General features: G+C 39.0%; 1 protein-coding gene across 3 annotated transcripts; it reads left to right on the top strand.

The window, feature by feature from the left end:
* Positions 1-24,260, top strand: NADK (NAD kinase). Of its 3 annotated transcripts, XM_075437090.1 has the most exons (12): positions 1-152; positions 5,326-5,539; positions 10,028-10,111; positions 14,639-14,768; positions 15,287-15,395; positions 15,638-15,723; positions 16,010-16,112; positions 16,955-17,106; positions 17,614-17,713; positions 18,348-18,505; positions 19,648-19,730; positions 20,815-24,260. In XM_075437090.1, exons 2-12 carry the CDS (start codon positions 5,367-5,369, stop codon positions 20,960-20,962), a joined length of 1,326 nt encoding a protein of 441 aa, XP_075293205.1. In that variant the 5' UTR covers positions 1-152; positions 5,326-5,366; the 3' UTR covers positions 20,963-24,260. The 3 variants fall into 3 exon arrangements, with proteins under 3 accessions (XP_075293205.1, XP_075293207.1, XP_075293206.1); XM_075437092.1 differs by lacking the exons at positions 1-152; positions 5,326-5,539 and adding an exon at positions 6,400-6,526; XM_075437091.1 differs by lacking the exons at positions 1-152; positions 5,326-5,539 and adding an exon at positions 6,540-6,638.
* The last annotated feature ends 3,190 nt before the right edge of the window (positions 24,261-27,450 follow it).

Raw genomic sequence — 27,450 nt, 5'->3', positions numbered from 1 at the left:
CCCCTGAGGAGGCGGGGAGAGGACGATGGAGGCGCGCAGGGTCCGCCGGCCCCGCTCACTGCCCGGCAGCCGCCGCTACCACCACCGCCGGGCTCGGCGCGCCGGCCTCTGAGGGGGCCCGGGGCGGGACGCTCCTCCGGGCCGGCGCCGCGGTGAGTCGGGGCGGGTGCGCCGAGGGGAGCCCCCAGAGAAGCTCGGCCGGGCCGAGCGGCCTCCGGCGGGGTGGGGGGGGGCTGCGCGGCGACAGGCCCGGGGCCGCCGGGGCCGCCGTCCCCTGGTGCCGGCGCGGGAGCCGCGGAGCCCGCATCCCTTGCGGGTGATCCCCCGGCCCGGCGGTGCTCGGTGGGCTGCGGCCTGCGGTCTCCCCGAGGGCTGCTCAGCGGGAAGGCGAGCCCCGAGCCCCGGGGTAGGGGAGCTTTCCCGAAAGGGTGGCGAGTGAAACCGCTTCGTCTGGCCCGCGGTCTCCTGGTCACGCCGCGAGTGGGTGCGAGCCCGCTCCTCGGGGGTTTAACGCCCGCGGTTTTGACCGGAGGGGCGGCGGGGAGTTTTGGGGTGTCAGTCCCTGTTCCTCGGTGGTGTGGGCGAGTGTTGGGTGTTTCCGAAGCGGAGGGGTTAACAAATGGACTTGTTTTCCCTGTGTATTTAGCACGTGATAGTCATACTGTCTGCTTTTTAGTGAAAAACAAGTTACTAATTTCAGCTACTGTCAGACTGCTCAATTTCAGTATGGAGTTTTTTTTTTTCTTAGGGCGCACCAGAATACGAAGTTCTAAACCAAACCAAGAAGGAAGTTTTGTCTGCCTGATACAGTTGCTCTTTCTTTTTTGCATGGGAGAGGGTTTAACGCCTTAGGGATGGAGTCATATGCACATAACCTTTACTGGAGTGCTTTCTTCAACAAAATACAGTAATAAAAAAAACTTCTCCACAGAATTAAGCGATTAAGCAAACGGGTCTGTAGCAGTGGGACAAGTGGTACCATTTTTGGATATAACATTGTCCTCTTATGCCCTAATACAAGGTTGATAATAAGGTGCAGAATGAGGACTGTTGAATGGCTGGTGGCGATTCCTGAGAAATCAGTAGAGATACGACAGTCTTGAAGGCGAGTTAAAAGTAGTGTGAGTATTTGGTCAGGAAGGCGAGTTAAAAGTAGTGTGAGTATTTGGTCGGGATGGACCCTGCAGTAATCCGCTAATCACAATGATTTAGGGCAGTGGATTTGACCGGAAAAGTTTGTTACAAAATAACAGCTTACAAGCATGCTCATTAAGGGAAAAAAAAAAAACCTGAGTCGCTTCGCTTGATGATTTGCATCCTTATGCTCCTTGTGTAGCTGCTTACATCCAAAGGTCGTATTTCTTTGTACGCTATGCAGTGCGATCAGACAGTGAAGATGGCTTTTGAAGATGTGAGCGCACGTAACTCTTGGCCACCTGCATACAGGTTACATATTTATGAAAGCTTAGAGTTGTTTCAGGCTTCATTTGTAACTAGGACTCTTACAGTCGACCTGCAGTGTGATTCCTTAACAGTAGTCTGAACAGTGTAGTGAAGCTTTAGAGGTGTTACGGTGCTGTATCCTGCTGCACAAAGATGGTTTGATGAAACCTCTGGGAAGTTCTGGTTCATGGGAGCGTTCGTTTATAACAACAGACAAGTTGAAGATGGGAAACTAGGCTAAAAGATTGGATACGTATGAGAGGTGACTCAGCTCTACTTTGTGTCACCATCACGGAAATTCAATATTAAATGTTAACCCTTTCTCAGTTGTCCTTCATTCTGTAATGCTGAGCATTTAAATACTTTTTTTACTTTTTTTTTTTTTTTTTTTTTTTTTAGTTTTGGACATGATTTAGACCAGCGCAGCCTTTCACTAGTTTGTTGACATGTACTTAAAGTTTTTGGATCCAGTGCTGGAAGCTATTCAGTGATAGTTTTGTCTTTATGTCAAGTCTGCTTATTTAATAAAGGTCTTGTGAGGGAATGTTAATTAGACAGTACATGGTGTAAGCTGTAGTTAAAACATCCTGAACTGGAAAGTATTACAGGGAAGGAATATCAAGTTCTTAGGCTGTATTTAGTAGGTCTGTACACTGTCTTACTTCCAGTTTTGTGCTAATCTGATTTTCTTTACTGGCAGTATCTGTCAGATGAAGGTACTTCAGAGTCACTTGGAAACACACCTTGTTTATTGCTTACTACATAAATTAGTGCTCTCTGCACCTCTTAGTTAAGGGTGGTGCTGTGGAATAGGGTGCGTGTGTATCAGCTCTTACTGAGAACTAATTCTGCATAAACTACTTTCACAAATGTTGCTTTTCCATGAACTTTGTTAACTGTTGTTGTAATTTTTATTTTCCTAGACCCAGATCAAGCTCTCAGTGTTTGGATAAAAAGTAATGAGGAGCTTATAACCTATTTAATGTGAAAGCAAAGGAAAATGATGTACTGTTTACTACCTGGGCTTGTCAAATTTTTTGCGTGTACCGATTTTTCAGTGCAGATTTCTAAGAAATAATTCCTTATAATTCTGACTTTTGAGAGTGGATGTGTAGTGCAGATATGTGTATGTGGATATATGGATATCTCTGAGAAATACGCTGTTGTGGATAGGTAAGAGGAGATGAGAGACTGCTCACTACTGATTTTTACTCTCAATGCTTCTGAAACAGTTTAGCAGCAGTCCTTATTGAGGGCCAACCAGTGATATAGATAAAAATAACTATTCTGTGCAATTTCCTAGGGTATTTCTGTGAGGACAGGGTTTCTTTTGCAAATACCTAGTTTTTAAATTTGATAATGAAACACAGTTGCAGTGACTGTTGGTATCTACTTTTTCTCCTTTACCAGTTCCAGTGTATTTTTTTTTTTTAATCTGGTGTATTCTTGAGCTGATCTCCTCCATTGATGAATCTCTCTGGCATTTTCATTGGCCAATTCTAAAAAATGGAACATAGTCATGTATATTAAGTATTAACTTTGACTCACTCTAATAGTTTCAGTGAATGAATCATAGAATGGTTTGGGCTGGAAGGGACCTTATAGATCGTCCAGTTCCAACCCCCTGCCATGGGCAGGGACCCCTTCCACCAGCCCAGGCTGCCCAAAGCCCCGTCCAACCCAGACTTGAACCCTGCCTGGTGCTGAGGGCTCCAGAGCTGGATGCAGGACTCCTGGGGGGGTCTCACCAGAGCAGAGGGGCAGAATCCCCTCCCTCGCCCTGCTGCCCACACTGCTGGGGATGCAGCCTGGGGGACAGTTGGCCTTCTGGGCTGTGAATGCACGTTGCTGGCTCATGTTCAGCTTCTCGTCAACCAGCACCCCCAAGTCCTTCTCCTCAGGGCTGCTCCCAATCCATTCTCTGCCCAGCCTGATGTTAGCTAAGAGCATGGTACTCCAGTAAAAGTATAGTCAGATCTGTAATTCCTTAAAAATCAGAAAGATGATAAAGTGTGTGGTAGTCTGGGTGTACAAAGATGCTGGAGGAGCCTGTTTGCACCCTGTGAAATAGATATACCAAACACAAGAATGATTTCAGGTTAAAAAGAATAATCCTTAGATTTAGAAGTAAAAATTAAGGTATTAGATTTTTTTTTTTAAGAAGGTTGATTAATAGGCTTTTAGTAAGTGCATTACAAGTGCAACAACCAACCAGAGATGTATTCCTGAAGCTTGATGAGGTGGTGATAAAAGGTAATACAAATTAAAATCTATTAAAAATAATTTGAGTCAGATTTTACAGTCTGTTTTACATATGTACTTGCACAGTCAGAGTAATTATGTGCATAAATCAACTAAATGGAACAAGATTTATATTGAGCTTAAAGTTGTCTAGAAATAGAGTTACACTTTTCTAATTTTAGTCATTAAAAAAATATTATAAGTGTGTTGAAATTACTATTTCCCAAGTCATGGTCACAGTTGATACTAAGCAATGAGTAACCAACATTGATATCTACAAGTGCAGGGTCTTATAAATTACTAATGTGTGACAGTAATTGTACCTGTTTGTAGTGGTGTTCTCTTAGCTAAGCCTCCTCTGCAGTAGGAGCAAAAGTATTTTCTAATTTGATTAGGTGGTAGTTCTGTCTAATTTAGTAATGAACCAGTGCTCATTCTAAAATTACAACTTCATTTTATTGATGCTTTTGTCATCTGAAAGTTGGGATGCTGAGAAACATAGTAATCGTAAAATTGTGGAGATTGTCATCCCCTGGTAACTTTACAGCCAGACGTCATTATTCTGTGAGTATCTGCCAGAGCCATAGTCCATTTGGTGAGAATAATGTTACGGCCCGTTCTCTGCAGGATACAGTGGGAAGCAGATCCAAAGTGATGAAACTGTTTTAAAAATATCTGCAAATTTTTCATGAACCAACTTTTCCCCTGCGTTGAAATCAGCTGACTTGAGGAATGTACTGTTCCTCTAGACTATGTTATCTCAAATATGGTTTGGTTTTGGGTTTGTGTTTCTTCGTACACTGAAAGTTGCTTTCTGCTTATATTCTGATAAGGCTAGTTCTCCTTGGTTCAAATAATGAGAACTTACACGCGAGATTTCTAGTACTTTTGGGGAAGGATGATTGCTTAAAGTTCTGGTTTTGGTTGGGGTTTTTTTTACTTCTGTAAAATTGCTGTCCAGCTAGCTGTTTATTTTTTATTTGTGCTCACTCTTTGTGGAAGTGAAATACTTGATGTTTGCGCTTACTTCAGCTTGTTTGTTTTGGACCATCTCCTCCATTTGTCACAAATGATTTAAGAACTTGGATATCATCCTCCAACTTGTTTTTGTCTCTTCTCAGCTTGGTATTAATCACACTTTTGTGAAGAGCTAAAGTTTATCAAGATTATCTTTATTGTGTTATTTTTTTGCTTAATTTGACAGGGTTTTTTCTGTTATGGCTTAGAGCATTCTAGTTTTATTCGTTCGATATATGTATCACCTAATAGGAGACTTCAGTAGTTTTTCCTGAGTCTTGATTCCTTGGCGAATATTTAAAGCTTTTCTTCCTCTTCAGTGTCTAAAATAAGTTTATTGTATCCCATCTATAAGCAGAGATGTGAATCTGTGCTGGCCTTGAAATGGCTTTCTATTGAGCCTCTTCTGAATCTGGCAACATAATGTGTTTTAGTTCTGGTTATTTTTCCTGCCAGTGTCTTCTGATTAACTTGAAGAGCTTCCTCAATTACCCATATCCTTTCGAGAAGTGTTTATCAAATTGTGTGAACTCAGTGTTTAGTAGTCACTCTATTAGCTTTGCTAATACTGATATTTTTCTTCTGTCTTCTCCCTATCACCTTTCTTCTGCTGCTTCTCCACAGGAATTGAATTTCTCTCTCACTGAGGTCCCTTCACTTCCAGTATGGAGATGAATCGAGAAAAACTGTGTGCCAGCAAGGCTGATGTGAGCTCAGATACTGCTTTTCATTGCTCAACGTGTCATGATGATGAGGAGTGGAGCAATACTAGCCGGGGACGAGCTAAGTCACGAAGTTTGTCTGCTTCACCAGCCCTAGGAAGCACCAAAGAATTCCGGTAGGGCACTTGGTTCTTCCTATTGTTGCTACCTTTACGGGAAAAGAAAAAACAAAAACAAAACACAAACCAAAACCCAAAGGGGGACAACTTTATATAAAAGTTATAAGCAGCCTTGGAAGGTTGTTTATAAGCAGATAAACACAAGCTGTTAGTTTTTAAATTTGAGGAACCCATTGTGCCTAAGTACTTGACTTCCAGGGTTTTGGGATAGATTTGAACTTTGAATGCTATGATATTTGTCATATTTCAATCTAGCTTAAGAAATTTTAAGTACCTTCCAGAAATAAAATACAAATGCATCTGTACTGAGCAATGTTAATTCGTAGCCTGATAGCAGCTCACAAGAAAGGAAGAGTTCCGTGCTTGGTTCCAGGTCTTTAATTAGTAGGCAGAAGTTTACCTCTTGCTCAGCAAGTTGCTTTTAAGGGAGTCTTAAAATGCACTTCAGAAGGTTGTTAGTCCAAAATGAGGGCAGGAAGTTAAAGGTGGGGGCTAGCCTAAGAGCAGACCTGTAATCAAAATGGCATGGCTGTCAAAACAGGTAGGTATCTGCAGAGTTCGTAATTTCAAAAAAGAATCAATCAACGGCAAAGACACTTCTGCAGGTTTTTACAAGTGCTCCAGCTAGAGCTCTGGTGCTGCGTATTAAAAACCCGTGTGAGTGTTTAGGTTATACGGTAATGTGAGGCAGCGCAAAGTAAGTTTGTGCTTGCGAATTGTTTCACAGCAGTGAGAAACGCCCATTTTTTTCTTTGAGCCAAATTTCTAATCTGGTTGCAAGACTCTTGTCATGTGAACAGCTTGGATAGCATTTTGTGGTCTTTGGACCCGTTGTAAATATTGAATAGCAGTGTATCTTGCACTTGTGGGAAGCACAGCAGAACTTTACCTTACTTCCATTGTGACCCTCTGTAAAAGCACAGGCAGAAACATGGAGGAGTTTCTCAACAGATGAACTTCTCATCCAGAGTTACTGCTTTGCTGGTAGGAATGCCCTCACAAGGCAGAGCACATATGGGTGAGGCTGAAGATCACAGGGGGAAGCTTTATGGTGAAGGGAGGCATAACAAAAGCCTTTATCTGAAGAGGCGAAAAGGTTAGGAAAATAGTTGCTTTGCATATGCAGTATGGAAAGTCAGTGTGCTTTAATGCTTTTGGAAAACGTGCACAAGGGTTGTGCTCTGACTGTACTGTTCTGGCTAGTGTGTTGTGTGTTACAATCAATCCATAAGACTTTACTTTAAAAGTGTGCTGTGTAACTGGTGTTTTCCCTCCTCCACTTAAACCTTTAAGAATGTAGACTTCAGTCAACCTGTGTAGAAGACCACGTGGTCTAAATTTTTGTATGCTATTATCTTCTGGCTAAACAACTACTTTCAAACTAGGAGTGATCTTTGTAGACCTTATCCGTTGTGGGTTTGAATTGGGGTTATTGTTTAAGAGATTTTTTTTCATTAAGCTGCTCTGCATTCATTCACTGGTGGTCTTCAATTTTGTGCAAAATTGTCACAAGACATTTTGCAGAATGTCAGGAAGTGATTATAGGCTTGCTTTATAGTATTCAGATTGAAGTAGTTGCCTATCTGCTTTGAACTGACAAGTGTATCTTCCTAAAAGATGTATAATTTCCAGTGCGTTGCTGCTCATTTTTAGGAAAAACAGTCTTACTACTAATAACTATAAATTCTGTTCGTTCAAACATTTTACCTTTTATTGATGGAATAGTGCATAGATTGAGTACTAATAAAATCAAGTAAAATCTCAAACAACAAGTATACCAATTATTAATTAGCATTTGCAGAGAAAACTTTGTTTGAATGTTGTGAAGGTCAGGTGTGGATATTTAATGCCTCTTGCAGGAACAGAGTTTAGCCGGTTACTGGGAGTGGCAAGGAATAATGATCTTTATTGAAAGGATGCAAAAGAGACAGTTACTTGGGAGAAGCTTGAGCGGAGCAAGAAGTGGGAGGTGGCGTTGCCAGGGATTGGTTTAACTATCCTGATTTTAAGTGTAGTTGTTCACAAGTAGATAGAGACTTATCATTCCTTTACACATATTGGTATGCACATTAATCTCTAATAATGTCGGTCCTTGCTCATTTTTCTTTTTTAATATAAATAAAGTAAACTTTATAAAACACTTAGTAATAATCTTATCTGACTGAATTAGTCATGCCTGGACTCATAAATGGAAAAAATAATTTGATAAACAGATGTCACCTCTTTGTTAGATGTAGGAAATTCATGATTGAAATTAAAATCTTACGCATGTTTTATTAGACATGGAACAAATAAGATGTTGCTGTTGTTCCTTAATCATGTCTTTTTAACCTGTCATCTGGTTTTGATTTTTATTAGATTTCTGAGGGTGTTTTTAGTACTAAGAATGAGTCATCAGGCTGGTCTGAGCTCCTGTACAATGTACACAATAGAAGGCAATGCGGTAATGATTTGTTACTGCCAAGCATTAGGTGATTTACCAGTTCCTGTGTTAATTGAAGTAAGAACAGGAAAGGCATATTTCCCCCTTCTTTTTAATGGAATAAGTCTAATAGCATTTACATAATGTTTCAGCCGGTTACATGACTTGAGTAAGTTTTACTCCCATTTACAGATTTGCTGGAGGAGGTGGGAGGGAAGTAAGGCAGAACAGTTCTGACTTGCTCCAGATAATCTTATGCTAGAGCTAGGAGTAATCCTGTGTTCTGGGTGGGATTTCAGTTTGAGGATAAATGACATTTGAGAGCTCCTGTTTATTTGAATGCAAAGATCATATTAGCTGTTATTAGATAAATAAATGGGAAAAATTAGCATTTTTGTCTACCTATTCAAAACTAAGGCCTGGTACTGCAGATATATTTCTCTGTATACATTAGAATTGAAGGATTTGTGTGTTCTTAATTTACTAAGTACAAAGATTTAAGCAACAAAAAAAAGTGTTTAAATGATTGGGACACCATTACTGTGTTGTCTGTGGCAAAATAATCTGAAGGTGTTGCCTTGGTGTTGGAGATTTCATTGTAAATGCTTGTCAAGACTTACACTGGGTAGCCTAATTTGTATATGTTACTGTACCTTACTGAGATGAATAGCACTCATTAAGGTAGTTTATGTGTATTTATACCAGATTTACTAATTCTGCATGTTCTGTTCTAAAATGGCATGCTCTTAGATAAGATGTAGTGCTTTAAGAAATACAGAAAAGCAAGTATCGTGATTATTGTGTCTGCAGCAGTGAAGCTGGTGGCAGTTAGGAATTGATGCAGACTAATGGTTTACACACACTAGTGATACACAACTATCAGTCATTGTAGGGTTTTTTTCTGAGAATATGACCTGAAAACGACAGTTTTGGGCTTATTTTTTTGGTTTTATGTGTAGTGTTGTTTTTATGCTTGCTAATTGTCAACAGAAATTAATGCATGCCAAAATATTACGGAAGAGGAAGTGCTTGCGCTATATAATCAAAAGCCGTGGTTTATGTTTTGTGTTTTAATTAATTGGTTAGGCACACTTGTAGTGCGACTACTGAATTATATAACAAAAACTGAATACTACAGTTTCGCTCAGCTAGTGTTATTACAGAGATATTTTGAGTTTATTGTGAATGTTGTCATAAGTCTCATCTGATTTCTTCTTGTTACTGCGTAACTTCCTACAAAATTTGAAATGTTCAGGCAACTACTACTTAAGTACATGGTTGTGTACTTGAAGTGTTGAATACTTGTGTATGCTGTCATGCTGACTATTATTTAGGATTACAATAAATTGAGGAGTTGAAAAATGTGCCCTTTAGTTATTTAAATTCCTTCTTACTGTAGCTTAAATAAAAATAAAGGTTTTTTTAGTATGTAAGAATTATGTAGCTAATTCTGAAATGGGAATTATCTGATTTGTTTCTTAAACATAGGATTTTTCCTTTTCACAGCAGCGAGACCTTGAAAATGGATTATGTTTTTATAATTTTGGTTTTATCTACACATTTTTTTGGTCTGAGAGACACATATACTATTCTGCATTGTAGTGTCCAGAGGAGTTGAGACTAAATAGAATCTTTGCAGGCTTGACATGAATTCATAGAACCAACTTGAGAAAACTTCACCGTATCTTTTTTTGAGGCTGTGATGCTGCCTTTGTGCAAAGTGAAGAGTAAAAGAATACAGGAAGAATATGTGCCTGGTACTAATATTTAGGAAGTGATTACTTACTATGTGGAGGGCCTAAGCTGTGAGTGAGGCTTCGATAAAAATCGCTTTCGAGGAGTAGGTAGAGGAGTTAAGTTTTAGATTTGTAATGTGATAGCTAGTACGTGTGAAATTACATCAACTGGTCCATCACAAATGCAGGTTTAAGAAATGTTCTTTGCCTTGTATTGCCTAGTACGACTTTTTCAAAGTGTCTTTGATGGTTGGGGAGCTAATTATACCCAGTTTGTCATCACATTTCTTTTACTTATTGATCATTTTTATATATATATGTGTTTAGGAGAACACGCTCCTTGCATGGACCATGCCCAGTGACCACATTTGGACCAAAGGCCTGTATGCTGCAGAATCCTAAAACGATTATGTGAGTACTTGTCAAATGAATGATATTATGCTTATTCTGTGTAAAAGAAAAAAGTTTGCTTCTCCTCTGTTCACCCCCTGATCAGCATTGTTTGTATTTTGCGTGATGTTTAGAGATTTTCATGTTGCTCTATTCTCAGCTTGGGGTCTGCATTGCCAGAATTGACCTGCCATTTTTATCGCACGCTGACCATTTGAAAAGCCAGTCTGAGAGGAGAACGGATAGCGCTGCGGAACTGTGTTCTGAAGTAAAACCCCATGAGATATGCATTAGCTTGATCTGCATGTTGAAAAGTATAATATGGGTTTGAATGACATTGGGGCTTTTTCTTCTCCCACGGGGTGATAGGACATAATCAGTGTTTCTCCGTATGGATTTATAGTGGTTTTGCTGGTTGGAATGCTTCCTGCAGGGTAACAGACCTAAAAGGAAGTGAATTTTACTGGTTTTACATTACTAGTTCATGTGGTGTTCTTAGGCCCACTATCTACTACCTAAACAAATGGGAATTCTTAGTATATTTATTTTGGGGAAAAAAAAAAATGAACCATTTCACATAAAAATACAGCAGGGCATGTGAATAGTATTAACTACTGAAGCTTTCTTTAGACATGTTTTGCATAATCTGCAATCCGTAGTAGTTTGTCAACAATGGCAACTGTAACAACCACTTTCCAACATAACTGACAGTAAACTCACCATGTGTATTAAACACCCTTGTAGCCAGCTAATTATGGTATGGAGAAGCTATTGGTAGCGTTTTGTTTGTTCCATCAAGTTGAAATATATGAAGAGCAGTGTTTCTGAATGACAGAGGAAACAAAAATTGTGGACAACACAAGGAAAGGAGGAGAAATTGCTCTGTGTGCTGTGGAATCCGAGGAAAGTCATCTCCCTCTCCCCTCTCTTGGTATTGCGCGTTGGAGCTAGTTTGGATTTCTGTGTTTGATATATGGCACTTGCAGTGTAGGATATCATTAAGGCAAGTTTGCTTTTAAGCTCTGCTGGTAAACTTAATCAGAAAATCAGGGTTAGTTTCTGCTTAGCTGACATGTAAACATTTCAATTTTGTAGGTTGGGTGGTGTAAAAGTGTTGCTTTTTATACCATGTTAATAAGTGGTGTCTTGACTTGCTCAAACGAGGAATGTCAGGGTCCTGCAGATTAACCACGTTAGTGGTCCCTACTTTTGTCCCTTTACAAAGTTATTTCATTGTTCTTTCAGTTAAACGTAAGATATTTAAGTATTTATTTGCCTAAATCTTTGCCTGAATAGTAGTAGTCACCCTAAAAACTGGTTGGTGGTGCCCTGACTTTTCCTGTGAAGGTACGGGGGAAATCTTGCGCTGTGCAGCAGCTCGTAGCTTCCTCGTTCCTTCCGTCTGTTCGAAGTTGGTGGCTTGGAGTGCTGCAGCTCAGCTGAACACCCAGCGTGCGCTGTACGTTCACCCACCTGGCTGTGGTGAGCACGCTCCTCCCCAGGGGCTGGGCCGGTGCTGTGCAATATAACGATCGCGTCGAGACCGGTGGAGCGCAGAGCTGCGGGCGATACCCAACGCCCGCTGCTTGCCGGGGAGAAAGAAGGCTGCGGGTGCCGTGTTCGGAATGGCGGGGGAGTAGAGGGTGCTCTCGGGTGGCTGAAGGAAAGCACTGCCTGAAGACCAGATTGTAAATTACTATTCTTGCTACACCTAAGGTTTTTGTTGTGGCTTCTAAAAACAAGCAAAAGCTTTTTGTTTGGGTTTTTCTTCTCTACAGTCAGTAATGTTGTTAAACTCTCTTCACTGGAGAGAATTTTTAAACAGCAATTTTTAGTATTTATGTACAGGCATAGGTTAGTGAAGGTCTTGGTGCCTCTTCAAGTGCTAGTATTGGTTGTATTGAAAAACCTGCTTTCCGAAGGCTGTTGTGTAAGATGAGCAGAGGAACTGAACAGCTACTCAGCGAAAAAAGAATCGGGTGCCTGCGTTATTGGGGAGAGGGGAGGCCAAATACCTGGTTTTAAACTCTTTCTTGAAATGGGATTTTTCTTATTAAATTGTGCCTCTGAAGATCTGAAATAAACATTTTATTCAGGATTTTTCTGTAAAGCCTCACAACTTTTTACTGGGGCTGAATGAAAGTAATGCTTGAGTGGGGAAAAAATAATTCAGAGAAAAATACTTTCTTTTGAGGTAGCACTTTTATTAGTAAGTGATAAAAGCCTCAGCCTTTTTTTTTGGTGCTGTTGCATTTGCCTGACTCCTGGAAAGAAACATGAAGATCTTGAAGCATGTTAGGAATAATCTTTCATTTAGTAGAACTCCGTGGAATGGGTGAGTACAGTTGAAAGAGGCAGACTGTCTTTTGTTTGCATGAAGGCTGTATTTGTTCTAGGTTTCTTTCTTGAAAAGCAGTGCTGCAATCTTTAGTTCTTTGCCAGTTTTAGCTGATAGCATAATCATCTTGAAATGGTTTTGGAGGTGGCTGCTCTACATGCATTTTTTACCTTTTAATGGTATTGAGGCATTTAATTGTTTGAAATGAACTGTAGTATAGAAAATGCTTCCTTAGTCACCATTTGTATTGGAAATAGCATATAAAACTTCAGCTTCAGTTCCTTTGCAACTGTTCTGCAGCAATAAACACATTAATGCAACTCTTCCTTTTTTGTTTATATTATTATTATTTTAATTTTATTTTCATTTTTTAAAATTTTATTTTATTTTCATTTTAGCTATTGGCTAGTTAGTCAAGTCAGAGGAAGCCTTCCAAATTCGTAGTCATCTCAGATTCATGGCGATATTTGAGACTGAGTATGGTGTCTTCAGAATGCCCTTAGACTGAGCCAGGGGACTGGGCTGGACTGTGCCTTCCAGCCTCCGCTATTCGATGATTCTTTGGCTGTAAAATGCATAACGTAACGGTGAAAGCCTGTATGTGATACTGAGTGTAACTGCTTATTTGTGGCGTTCTATGTAGTGTAATCATATTTTTAGAGAGTGAGTGATGGCACTGTTTGTTAGTAAACATTATTGGCATTAGACTACTTCATTAATCTCTAGTTTCTGCTGTATTTGTATGTCAAATACAAGCATTTTGGAAAGTAAAACGAACAGGTTATTGCACCTCCACCATGATCATCTGTTTTAATTTAACTCTGGAAATGCAAAATCCAAATCTGTAAATTTGGCTTGTTCAGCATTTAGACTAATCTGCTTTGCTTTATGGATTATATCTGCACCATATGGAAAAGGATGGGATGCTTGTTATATGTGAGATACATCTGTGAAATTATGTAGCTTACAAGTGGATATAAAAGAAGAAGAAAAATACAGCTGGGTGTTCCTAAATCAGCTAAATGTGTTATAGAGCAACATGAGAGTTCTGTTACTGGATGTTACTGGACCCTCTTGAAGGCCGCAAAATTAATTGTGTACATACATTTAGTTCTTGAGGTTCTCAAGTCTTAGAATGCTGTCCTGACAACAAGCAGGCAGTAGTTTTAAAATACTTTTTAAAGTTTTGTGGGTTTTGGTTGGTTTTTCTTTTTTGTTTTAATTTAAAGTGGTAGTTGTGCTACTTTAAGCAGATTAACTTGTTTTGGGATCAACACAAAAATAAAATTAATATGTAGATGAGAGTTTTAAAGAAATTTTGCTGAAAAGGTATATATGCTTACGTATCTGTAATGTTTGCCTGGAACAGAAACGTACAGACATCTGTTCCTGTTTAAGCTCTTTATTTTTGAGGCTTTAAGGTAGGAGGTGTAAGAGTTGCAAGTGCAGACCTCTCAGAATAGAGTTTAGATACAATAGCTTTTTTTATAGTTGTTAAAGCTTGTCTTAAGGATTTAGTACAGATGACTGTGAATCTTAATTATTTGCTCTTCTCTTGTGATAGTGTTGTTTAGTATGAACAGAAAAAACTGTAGAATTTGTGTCTGCATCTACAGGCTTGAAACTGTATTGAAAAAACTGTGACTGTATACTGATATCAGTGAAAAAATGCTGAAGGAAACATTGCTGAAAAAGAAAGAGTATTTGGATTGGAACTATTGCACTATTTTTTAAATTTATGTTGATTTAAGCTGTTGACTTGCAGTATTGGATTGGAAGAACAATAATGCTGTAGCTTTTTCTGATTCTCTAGTCAGATGTCTCTACTTATTTTGAGTCGGCTTAAGAGAAGAGAGCACTAAAACGAGATAGAGGCAAGCCTGATGGCTGGAAGCATCAGGGAAGATGTCAGTTCAAGCACTTGATCCAAGAGCTTTTGTAGTGCTTCTGTTAAAGTCCCTGTTTGCACGTGTTCTTAGCGTGGTGGCAGTTACCAGAATGGACACCTTAATGCTGTGTTACCATCTTAATGCAGTGGAGCACTGATTGGTTTCATGGGGGCAGAAGCATCTTTTTATAGTACGATCTATTGCATCCTTCTTGCTGTTGTCCTAGGACTGCGTGCAGTTGTACCTAAGGATATATTCTTAATAGACCAGAATGTTGTCAAAGCAAAATGTAGTAACATTGTCTGTCTTCCTGTTCGGTAGGCACATTCAGGATCCAGCAAGCCAGCGGTTGACATGGAACAAACCTCCCAAGAGCGTCCTTGTTATTAAAAAGATACGTGATGCCAGTCTGCTGCAGCCTTTTAAAGAGCTTTGTGTGTATCTTACTGAGGTAGTGAAATGTAAATTCCATTTTTTACCATAATTAAAAATTTTACATCACTTTTCAGTTACTGATTCTGTTGACTGTGGAATGTGCAGAATTGTGTAGTGCAAACAAATTGTTACACCCATTGCCACTGGTAGTAGTAAAACTTGTTTCGGAGCTGAAGATCAGTACTTAAGTACTTGAAGTACAGAGCTTAAAAAAAAAAATGTAAAAACTTTCCTTCATTCTGTTTGCAGTTTTAAATTACAGGGAATGGGATATAAAAAGCTTAATCCTTTAAGCCTTGAGCAAACATAGCAATGTTACCGCATTGTGTAATCTGTATTTCAACGTTTTATTTAATTTATTAGATGGTCTGTGTGTGCTGCCCACACGTTAACAAGAAACCCCACAACCAACAGATGCAGACTGCTTGTGTAAAATACTGTTCAGAAGTTTTAAACTAATGCAGGTTATGGGGAGAGTCAAATATTTTTTCATTTTAACATTGTTACTAACAAGCTTGTCTTGCCTCTCTTAAGGAGAACAATATGATAGTGTATGTAGAAAAAAAAGTATTGGAAGACCCTGCTATAGCTAACGATGATAATTTTGGACCAGTGAAGAAGAAATTTTGCACCTTCAGAGAAGGTATGGTAGTGACTTCTTGAAAGTAAAGTTGAAGTGTATTGCTTGTTTGTCTTGGTATTTCCTCAGTCATCGGGTCAAGTTTGTTGCACTAACGTGTCTATTGTGAGCAGCTGTTGTTGCATCTTAGTTGTGTTTTTTCATATTTGTAAGTGAATGTTGGCGTGTTGCACTTAATTTATGTTAGGACATTAGGACTGTTGGTAAAACTTAATTCAAAACTTGTATTTCAATGTTGCTTCTAGATTATGATGATATCTCCAATCAGATAGACTTTATCATATGCCTGGGAGGAGATGGGACCTTACTTTACGCTTCTTCACTTTTCCAGGTTGGTCTTTATGGGAAAGAGACTTAAAGACCTCTCTTTCTTTTGAAGTAGTTGAAGGTTGGTTTTTTTTTTCTTTGTTACTGAGTTCAGCATTTGTCCTTTGCTGTTCATTCCTTTTTTTATCAAGCCTGTTTTACCCTGTACCTTCTGAAAATAATGTATGTAATGTGTTGTTTTAATTATGCACAGTTGAAGTTACATCAATAGTCAAAATATTTACAGGCAATTAGTTGAAGTATGAATTGCTTTTATTCAGTAGCTTTTAAATTCTTTTCTTTATTGATAGGGTAGTGTACCTCCAGTTATGGCTTTTCATCTGGGATCCCTTGGATTTCTTACTCCATTTAATTTTGAGAATTTTCAGTCCCAAGTCACTCAGGTTATAGAAGGTAAATTTAAGGGGACAAGGTGTGGTGTTTCTGTTTGTTACATTTTCTGTAGCTTTTTCCAAGACTAATAAAATTTCTTAACTAACTCATTTAAGTTGTCCCGTAAGACTGAGTCACGAGATATGTGTACTAAACTAACACAAGTATTGCATTGCGTTGACCCATTCAGTGCTACTTTCCATGCTGCTCTGTGAAGGCAAATGGCTGAGAAATAACTTTGTCCTGTGTGTAGTAAACAAGTAAAGGATGATGTAGAACTGAAGTTAAATGACAGCTGAACATACAAATAGAGGGGAGCTCTGAAGTCTGTGGTAGTCTGTTTCTCTAATCAGTGCAGTGCTTAAATACTGAGAAGTCAGGCAAATAAAGTATTTGAGGAAAGAAATACTTTGCGTCTTCAACATGAGGTTATTCAAGTTGCATCCAAAGTAACTTCCTGGAAAGATGTATAAAATTCTCGCATTGCTAGAATGTTGCCTTTTAATAGATGTTTCTAATGCCCTAATTCTCTTAAGCTTAGCTTTTGACTTAGTGAAGATCACGTGAGCCTAACAGTGTTTTTCAGTCTTGATAATGTCCATATAAAACTTAAATTTTCTTTTTACATGATGAGGAAAGGGAGGAGGGGACTGGGTTCAAATATTACTTTAATTTTCTCATTGCTACTAAAAATTGGTTTTGAGCTTTAACCAAGTGTAGACAACTATCTTGTGAATGAAGTTGGGAACGTTGACAGCATGGGCGATGGATGACATTTCATACAGTTTGCTAGTCATTACCGGGTTTTGTTTGCTATACTAGCATATCGTTTTGGTGTGCTTTCTCCTGTGTTTTGCTTCTAGGCAATGCAGCACTTGTTCTACGAAGCAGGCTGAAAGTGAAAGTAGTAAAAGAGCACAGAGAGAAAATAACAGTACAAAATGGTATAGAAGAAAATGGAGTGGTGTCTACAAATATAGAGAAAGAAGTGGGCAAGCAGATTATGCAATATCAGGTCAGAGGGCAAAATAAGCAAAAGAATTAATATGCTCTTTGTAAATTGCTTTGTAATTGCTTTATTATAACTTTCCCCTTTCATTAACCCAGTAGTGTGGGACTGATCCATATTGCTGTCATTCACAATGTGTGCTAAATAGTGAGGAAGGGGTGTACCTTATTACTTTCTGCAGTCAGAAGTGCTAATATTGTACTTTTCTGTAGCAATATTTTTCCTTCTATTTTGAAAACAAAGGAGTAGTTCTAAAATGGGATATCCCAAAAATTTTTGTAAGTGAAAAGAAAAGCCCTGCACATTGTTAGTAACCAGTTCCTGGAAATAATTCTTAACATCTAAAAACTTCACCTGGCACTTGATAAGACAGAAGTGTAAAGAGAGTCTAACTTGGCAGGTACTGTATCAGTGTGAATTTTTTAAAGATCTGGAAAGCATGTTTTGGCTTGTCATTTATTGCATAGCCAAGTCAGCAATAGCAGACTGGTGTAATGTTTGATGTCATGGCAGGTCCTAAATGAAGTTGTAGTGGATCGTGGTCCTTCTTCTTACCTTTCCAATGTAGATGTGTTTCTAGATGGGCACCTGATAACAACAGTGCAAGGAGATGGTGAGTCTGCTTCTTGAGTTAAATTGCTTATCAGTTCATGTGTAGGCTGTTGCTATTTTATTGGAGGATTTTCTCACATGGAAATAAAATCTCAAGCTTCAGTTCACTGGTGACAGAAAACATCAGTGTGCAAACAATAGGTACGTTTATTCACTGGTAATGAATGTATTCCACAATGAAGGATTAACGTGTTGTAAGCTTTGTTGGTGGGCTTGTGAAGGCAAGTGGCAGTTTCTTTGAATCTGATATGTTAGGGCTAATGGCAAGAAATACCTCAGAAAAAATTTGCTTGGGTATCTGGAATCTGATGAAGGCCTAAGATCGCAACTCAAGAAGTACAGAAGTTCATCTTTAAAGCTATTACCCTTGAAAAAGAGAACGTCGCTGTTACAAAGCTGCGTAACCTGAGATCTAGAAGTTTATGCAACTTACATGAGGCCGTAGAACAAGCATGCTCTGGCAGGATTAGAAGGGAGTTTCTGACGTTTTGTGTACTAGACTGCAATTCTCCTGTGAAATACAAGTTGATACATTCTCTACTTTATTTTCCTAACAGTGCTATTTCTTAGTCGTCTTCCAAAAGAACACATGGATTGTAATGCTAATGTAAGTGAAATTTTTGCTCCTTTCACAGGAGTCATTGTCTCCACGCCGACTGGTAGCACTGCCTATGCAGCTGCAGCAGGAGCTTCTATGATTCATCCAAATGTTCCTGCAATAATGATCACCCCAATCTGCCCTCACTCGTTGTCTTTCAGACCTATTGTTGTTCCTGCTGGAGTGGAACTCAAGGTTAGCTTCTCTTATATTATTTCTCTTTCTAAGTTAAACACTTGTGTAATAACCATGTGAATCTGACCAAAGAAGAAGTTAGGAAATGCTTTCATTTGTAGGAGGACCAGATCAAGTCTGGTTGAAGAATGCATCTTTGTTTAAAAGTACATACTCATTAGTGGAATATTTACATTGCTTCCTACTGGATTGCAGTTATGTGATGTTTTGCAAAATGGGAAGACAGACATCTGCATTCTACTAATAAGATTTTACATTATTTTGGCTAAAGTGCATGTGTTTTAAGGGAATGAAAAATTCTGCTTTCATGGCTAAACCAACAAATATTGCAGATGTTGAGTATATTGGTAGTTATCTGCAATTCACTAATTATTTCTTGTTAATGCTCCCTTGCAGAAAAAAAGATGCGTAATACCTGAATAGAAAATTGACTTAGTTAATGTGTATTTTTAACAAATACCCATGTATAAAGAACAACCCTTTTCTGCTTCTTTTGTCTGTTACAAACCTCTAGTCTGCTTAAGTGGGAAGGGAGCTAGTATGTTTAGAAAGACTCTCCGAGGGATGTTAGAAGATTAGCATTAAGAGTGTACTGGGGTTTTTCTTCCTGTTTTAGAACATAAATTGAATGTTTCTTCATGGCGTTGCTCTTAGTCCACAGTTACTTTCATGTCAGTGGGTGTTACTGGCCAATGGTAGTCAATTATTTTCTCTTAATAGGAATGTATGTTAAATATGAGCATCAGCTCCTAAAATTGACAGCTTTAGCTTCATTATGTATTAAAATCTATTTTTCTGGATTACCATTATTATTTTTCTTGAAAGAGATGCTAAGTCACCTCATGTAGCTGAATAAAAGCATGCACTGGCTGTAACTGAAAGGTCTTTCTGGTTTATGACCTTGCACTTATAAAGAAGGGGGTTTATTGCATGTAGAAAAATGTATGTATATGTACCAAACGTGAAGGTTTGGAACTTGTGTGGTGCGTTACTGCATGGTTATTATGGACACATTATGAATTTCAGTGCAACTATAAGTTTGCAAAGAGTCAGTTGTATACTCGGAGGGAAGATGGAGGAGGTGTTTGTTCCTTGATCTTGAAAAGTAGTGTTTGGACCTGAAGTTCTCTTCTCTTTTTCAGATTATGCTCTCCCCGGATGCCAGGAATACAGCATGGGTTTCATTTGATGGAAGGAAGAGGCAGGAAATATGCCATGGAGACAGGTCAAGCCTTTTTTTGATCGTAACATCTCTCTATAAGTATAGAAAATACCAATCCATGCACTTCTCATTCTCTAACATCTTGTCAGAAGGGTTTCTGGAAGTGAAGAAACCAGCTTTTATGAACCCTGACACCTCTTACAGCACAGACTGTGCTAGAAGTATTTAATTTCTAACTTGAGTTTTTTAGATCTTCCTGTGAAAGCAAGTGAAAAGCTAAGACAAAAGCATGTAAACATTGCATGCTTGGCAAGGGAGATGGACACGTCCTTAGAAAATTCTCAAATGCCTAAGATTTACAGATGTAAACCAACAAGAGATGCATGTTAAGCAGTGGATCTGAATAATGCCGTATGATTTAAACTGTGGTGACTTGGTGAATGGTTGTGGTCACTTGTGATGATGTTGCCTTGAGCGAGCAGAATGCAATGTGTGACATTTCCTCAGTTTTTATGTGCAAAATGTGGTGGCTTGTCCTAATGGGAGGTGATTTAAGGCCGCTGTGTGATACGGAATGGGTAGACTTGCTGTTGTGTGACTTATTTTTATCTTGGTCTGTACAAGTTGGTAGGAAGGAAAACGTATAGCTGACATGACACTCCATCTTGAACTGTTTGTATTGCCTTTGAGGTTAAAAGATCCGTAGAATAGATCAGCAGACTAGGAAGGATGCAGACGAGAGATTTGGCTCTTTGTTAGATGCTGCACTTCTTAGTGCTGTTGCTTATAGTTAAAACTTGGAACTTAAAGGCCAAGGTGGTGACTTAAGTTTTCCTTTGTCCCTGTGTTGTTGATGTGAAGACCAGCAAAAGACTGCCAGGACGTCATGGAGTGGGTTCAATATTCTCACTGTGTCTAAGAATGCTGCCCACAGTGACTCTTTTAACAATTAGAAGCCCTGTGTTCGCTCTGTTTAGATGAGCCTGCAGGCTTGGTTATTGCTTGATTGTGGAGGCTCGCTGTTTTACCAAATGGGCTGAACGCAGCACTCTGTTAGCTAGTGACTAGAAGGGGATTTTTTAAATTTGTTTTTTTAAATTGCTGTTCATTGCCCTTGACTGACTGGGGTATTCCTGTGTTGTTGCAGTATTAGCATCACTACCTCTTGCTATCCCCTTCCTTCGATCTGTTTCCGAGATCCTGTGAGCGACTGGTTTGAAAGCTTGGCTGAGTGTTTACACTGGAATGTTCGGAAGAAGCAAAATAACTTTGCTGTCGAAGAAGAAGAATTTTGAGTGTCTACATCTAACAAGACTCATGGGAATGGAAAGTGGCAGTATCCCTTCTACGTGCTTGGATTGTGAAGTTTTTGGCTAACGAGCGTGGTCACCATCTCAGACATACATAGTGATTCTAGTTTATGTCTGTCTGATCTGCTGAGGGCTGGAAATTATTGTGCTGCTTGTTGTCCACTAAGAGTGGGAAAGGAAGAAATTAGGCTCTGATTGTTGTAATCCAGTGTGTATTTCCTTCAAATGAGCAATCTGAAAATGGATTATTTCTGGTTGGTATTGGCAACTGCAGTTGTAGATTTGATTGTAACCTGTAACTTACCAATAACATGGTAGGCTGAATGTCGATACATAATAGAAAAGCAGCAGTAGAAAAGTGGCATTAAAATGTTCTGTTTAATTTGGCATATTTGTAATTCCATTTTAGACTGCTATGCATATGAAGGCTCTAAGAAATTTTCTTTAAAAAAAAAAAAGCTTCTCTGTTAGGTTAAATACATTTTGCCCAGAACAGCTCCCTGTCAAGACAGTGCTTAAAATAACTTTCTTCTTACTTGCGAATGTGACACACTGAAGAAACACCCATGAAGAATGATTTTTATTAATAGATGGAACTAGTAAAAAAAGTCTGTTTTTTTATATATACATATATATATCTTATGCCCATTTGAACAGTGTTTAACCATTGGCTGTCATCGCTGTGTAAATAACCACAAATAGCATGGACGAGCATTAGCGTGGACTTAGTTGGTTGTTACAGTGATCTCCATTTTTGTAGCTGAGCTAGTTTATAGCTCTGCAGTTCCCGTTGGTGGGAATCATCAGTGCGTTGTTTTTTCTTTTTATTTTTGTTTCATTCTCTGGAGTAAATGGTAGCGTTAGAGGCTATAAAGTAAAAAACCAAAATTCCCCAAGTGTTCAAGAGCAACCTGGACTTCATTACTACTATACTGTCTAGTTCCACTACTGTCTTGAAGAACAGAATATCCTATACTAGACCCTGAATGCCCCCAGCTTCCATAGATACCTTCCAGCTCTTAGTGCTGAGGAATGCAGAAAGGGATACTGCATCGCTGGGCTGGTAAATGAGAGGACACATTCCCAGTAGAGTAGCAATGGTGCCTTCAGCACACTCAAGATATTCTAAGTCTCGTATTTCCTTTTTTAAGATGCTTTCAAATGTTTCTAACTTCTATATGTACATATTTTATTGTGTGTGCTTTTACGATATTAAAAAAACCAACACAAAAACTAGTTGGGAAAAAAGGGTTTGTACTGTACTTTAACTGAAAAATATCAAACCCAAGTATAATGTTTACATTTATGTTCTGTGTGGTGCAGTCTCATGGTCATACTGTCCAAAGTTTAGCATTTTCAAAGTCTTGCTGCATTGGTCATTAAAAGAATTAACATTGTCTGTTAAATTTAAGCCTATGGCATAATATTGTGGAGGAATTAATTTACTGATTAAGGTGAGATTTCCTTGAAAGTGGAGTGAGAAGCTCTGTTGGACTTCTTACGATTGTCTGATGTTGTTTATGTGGTCCAAAGTGGTAATGGGAAGTGTGTTAATTTCCGAACTCTGCCTGACCTGCTGTTCTTTGATGGTTTAAATAATATATCTTTCATTTTGGATGCTGCCCCAGCCTCTCTAATTTCATTAAATCCAGGTGAGAGCACTTTTCCATAAGAGACACAAACTCTTGGTTAATGATACAAATGACAATGAAAATGTGTTAATATAAATTAATACTCCATTTGTAGATTTTGTAAAATAGAATATTGATTTGATTTGGTCTAAAGAGACGAATTTTGCAGTATCTTGGAGGATATCTAGATAGCTTTTGGAATTTATCTTTCACCTGAATCTGCAGTAATTGTTTTATCACTGTTTTCAAGCTGCTTACGGGATTGCTAGGTGGAGTATTCAGTTATTTAATAACTGTTTACTTTTTGAACTATGGAAGTGTCAGACTTTTGCTTTGAAACTATTTTATTTAAACATGCAATAATTGAGAAAAGGAACAGGGTAGAGTTGCTATATAAATGTATTCTTAAGTGAGAAACAAGAAGAATACTAGGCATGCTAGGAAGTGGAAATCATTTTGCAGAGGTGAGTCGAAATGATTAATGAGCCTTATCTAGTATTTTTTTAAAGATAAAACTATATTCAGCACTTTTTATTTATGCTTTTTATAATAGTAAATATATTATTGACTAAATTGCCGAATTTTAATTTTCAGAGTGCGTAGTTCATGAAATCTAAACTTACCTAACTACTTTCTAGATTAGATCTAGATTAGGAGTTGTCTTTAAATTTATCATGTACTGCAATTGCGTTACTGGCTTTGAGGCTTCTGCAGTTTTGCTTGTACAACTATTCGTGCTTGATAACAATCTTATTTGGGTTACTGATCAGCCACGTAGAGAGTTACAATCACTGACTAAAGGAAAGAAAGTCATATGATGACTTTAGTCTTTGCTTTTTCTTCAGAAAGCTGCATTGATTGTAATTGTACTAGCTGCTTTATATCAAAACACAACCCAAATTGTGTTAATACATTACAAATTTATCTGACCGTACAAAGTCCCTTTTCAAGGCCTTTAATCTGCAAACCAGCAATTCACAAGCAGGCTAGTGAGTTTTAACCAGCCCTCAAGTTTTGCATATTTAACTGTGTAAGGTGTGGCTAACTTCTCTTCAGACCACAGCTGAACCAGAAAACAGCTGTGATGCAGATGTGGGCATACCCAGAGGGGTTGTGGAGCCTCCTCCTCTGGAGATACTCCAACCCCGCCGGGTGCTGTGCAGCCTGCGCTGGGTGGGTGACCCTGCTGTGGCGGGGGACTGGACTGGGCGATCCCCAGAGGGCCCTTCCGACCCCATCACGCTGTCTGATTCTGGGACATTGGCAATAAATGCTCACTTTGCCGATGTAGCTTACTCAAAGTAACTTGTTTAAACTGTATTAGTAAAATAGGTTTTTGCTGAGTAAGAGCAGTGTTTCTAACATGAGGGTTTGTAAATGTTACTGTACTACAACCCCTTTCCAGTCTACAAAGGGCCAATAGGGAAGCCTGTGGAAATTAATTTGTGGTTTTTTTTTAAAAAAAAAGTTATTCTATAGTAGAGAGGTTAAGAAGTTATTGACAACTGATGTAGTATGGAATAAAGCAGTGTACTGAATTTTTAAAAGAGGAAAAATCCTGTTACATATTGTTAATGCTATGAAAACTTGTTTTAAATATTGTTGAAAACAAATATTTTTCAATCCTTTCAATAAAATCTTTTTGTAAAGTTGGATTTGTAAAGCAGCATTTTGACTGTTGGGAATATAAAATCAGGTATACACAGTTACTTGCATGGAAGGCAAATGTCCACTGTGGGGTTTTGGTAGGTTTTCTCATGGGACACTAGCGTCTGTTTTCTAGAAATATACTGAAGGCTTTTTTGAATGTCTGTGTCTGATACCAGTCTTTCCTCAAAAGTTTCAAAATAAAGCTGGATTTGCTCTGCAAGTTGAAACAAATCTTCTGTGCAGCTAGTTGGGCTACATTAACTGCTTTTTTGAAGGCCCACAAGTAGAAAAATGAGGAAAGAAATAGATAAGGGTAGTAATCTGAGGTAACTTCAGATAATTTGGATACCTAGTAAGTTTAAGATTGAAGATGTAGTTTCAATGCCCATTCTATTCTTGCCTTTGCACGTTGTCACCAAGTTCTACGCACTTTTTCCATGAAACTTATGGCTAATAATTACAAGTTTTTTTTATGGTTTCATAATGAACCTGTAACCTATTCCAACAGTGCATGTATGTCAAATGATGGATAAATGTGAGGAAGTATCTTATGCAGGTAATACAGCTGCTTTTAAATGGAGTTCATTTGCTTTACAAGGTACCTTAGTTTCCCATCTGCTCACGCCTGGCTAGTGACAACTCTTGCTGTCCATGGCCAAAACGATAACCCCGCATTTCTGTGTCAGTGGCACTCTGCTGCCTGCGCGTGGAGCAGGGGAACAGCACTGCCGAGGCCTGCACCCTCCTGTTACAGAGGATTCTTTTGAGATAGTCCATATGCAGTCTGCTAGTCCTGTCTTGCCAGAGGGAAGGCTTCTTACTGGTTTTGGGTTAAACAGCCCAGTCTGGCATGGAGAGCTGTTAATTGCCATAGTTTGAACCAGCAAAAAGTACTCCCCACCCCCAGTCTTTCCAAGCTGAGGCATCAAAAATTTTGGCACAAAATCAGTTCAGCTGGGCTGATTAAAAAATGGCCCTATCAGTTTCCCCTGGGTTTTTAAGAATTAGGAGAATGTGAAGTAGTCCAAAATAGGAAGATTTGGCCATAAACCTATGTGGAGCTTGAGACCATCTATTTCTAGTTTGGCCCCGCCCTGCAGCATGCCTGTGGGGTAAGCTGAAATGGGTGTTGGTACCAACACGTGGTTTAATCTCGATTGTTCACACAGCATCGAGTGGCACTGTGGATCACAGCTATTGTGGGAAGTACAAAAAAACCCTCATACTGGATGCGAAGGTCAACACAGCTTGTACTTGTTGCTGCTGTTCCCCAAAATACTAAATTTAATTTAATCTGGGTCTCCCTTTTTGTGTAGCAGTCTGACCTCCTGACGACAGCATCATCCTCCTTGTGCAGCTGTGGGGTGACTGACTGCATGGCCAGTGAAAGGGGTGGTAGAGAAGCAGATGGCACTTACACTGGTATTGGGATTTGGTTCGTAAAAACATGATTATGTTCTGAAGACAATTTGAACTAGCCATGCCAATTAATGGCTTCCTCCTTTGGGGCACAGGATTGCAAGGCCTAAAGGCCCTTCCTTACTTTCTCAAATTGTCTTTCTGTGGTTTTTTTACATTTTCTGGAATCCAAATTAGTATCAGCTGTTGCACATGTGCACAGCAGCTGGAAGCTTTCTTAAGGGGAGTCACGAGCACAAAGGGGAAAGAGTTTGGTCTTGTGTATTGTCCTCAAACAGAAAAGCAGGAAACTACCCAGAGAAATGCAATTAAAGCAACCAGTACTTTATAGTGACGGGAAAATAGCAACTTGATTCATTTTTTCAGTAATGCACGATGAAAAATTGAATCAAAGGCTTCAAACAAGAACAGGTAGGAGATAATAATGTAAAAATGAAGTGTATGAGCAGTTCAGACTTTTTCTTCCTGTCAGGTGCACTGATCTCACTGCACATGAAGCAGCCTTTCTACAGGCTGTTTTTGAGGGACTTCTCATTTAGCACAGAAAAGAACATTGATCAAAGAAGAGGAAATGTTTGTGTCCTTGTCACGTGTTATGTGAAGAATTTGCACAAATTACCTAAAACTGAGATCTCCTTTTAGGTATCGTTCTGTGTAAAACTTGCTAAACGCTTTTGACAGGGGAAGGTCTTGATGACGTGTAGAGCAGTAGCTTCCATTTGTTTGTCAGGGTATGGTTTGTTCCCTTTGTCTTCCTCTTCTGTTGGCAAATACCAATAAAAAAATGTGATGAGTAACTTTTGAATTTATCCGAAGTTAACTTTGGATTTAGCTGGATTAATCTCCTGCTTTAATAATAGAAAATGTGAAGCTGGTTGTCTGAACCAGCTGGTTTAGTGATTGTCTACATCTGGCATAGAGTGGCTGGGAAAAAATAAAGTGCTTCAGTTTAGAGCAGGCCAAAGATACTGTCTGCAGATCAGGACAGGATTGCCTATCAGGAAACTCCCACAGATTCAGCCTAGCAGCTCTTTATCTACACAAGTATTAGCTTCGAGGCCTTGTGAACAAGAGCGGGCAGATTGCCACGGGAACTCAGCAAGACCTTAGTCAGGAGTAAGAACATTTGTGAAAATATGAAGGTTAATACACCAAGGCATAACAATGCATTTCTGCTTTTGGGGAGACAAATGTTTGAATGCCATCACAACTCTTTTACTTCTAATGATACAACTGTTTCTGCCACCTCCTTGCTAGGAAGATAAAAGGAGCGTAGCACAAGCCTAGTTTCTTCTGCTGATTTCAACCAAGTAGAGGCCTACTGCAAGATCGAAGTCTTTCCTTGCTGTGCCTGCTCTAGGCAAGACCTGCTACATGTTTGCCTGTTTCAGGAAAGGATTGAACATGCTTAATTGTGTTCCTCCATTTCGGCAACAGTTCAGAGTCACATTTTGACTTGTGGAATGAAGTCACAGCCATCAGCTGGCACTCTCGTGCTTTCTCTTGGTTTTGTCAGCTGTGCGCAGTCTGGCCATAGACCTTTAACCTCTTCGTGCCTCCACTGTGCTATCTATCGAATAGATTTGTTTCAAGCTTAAAAGATTAGGATGAGAAAAATATTTTTTAATAGAAATTTTGAGATCATCCTTGTAAATTTCCCTAATAAGCTGCAATAAACTATTTTAACTACTTTTTGCAGTATGCAAGTACCTGCAGTTTAAGGATGTGTTTGAAGAGGAAGGTGACGGCAACGCTCACAGCACGTGTGAACTG

The sequence above is a fragment of the Opisthocomus hoazin genome, chromosome 16, assembly GCF_030867145.1.
Source record: "Opisthocomus hoazin isolate bOpiHoa1 chromosome 16, bOpiHoa1.hap1, whole genome shotgun sequence".
Classification (NCBI taxonomy): Eukaryota; Metazoa; Chordata; class Aves; order Opisthocomiformes; family Opisthocomidae; genus Opisthocomus; species Opisthocomus hoazin.
The sequence above is the reverse complement of the archived record's forward strand: the minus strand, read 5'-3'. Positions and strand labels throughout refer to the sequence as shown.

What these genes read in the sequence shown, in the direction of transcription:
- NADK (XM_075437090.1), top strand. Translation starts at nt 5,367, where the DNA reads ATGGAGATGAATCGAGAAAAACTGTGTGCCAGCAAGGCTGATGTGAGC. An exon ending in CAGAATCCTAAAACGATTAT is followed by an intron (nt 10,112 to 14,638) that starts GTGAGTACTTGT and finishes CCTGTTCGGTAG; the next exon opens with GCACATTCAGGATCCAGCAA. An exon ending in ACGCTTCTTCACTTTTCCAG is followed by an intron (nt 15,724 to 16,009) that starts GTTGGTCTTTAT and finishes CTTTATTGATAG; the next exon opens with GGTAGTGTACCTCCAGTTAT.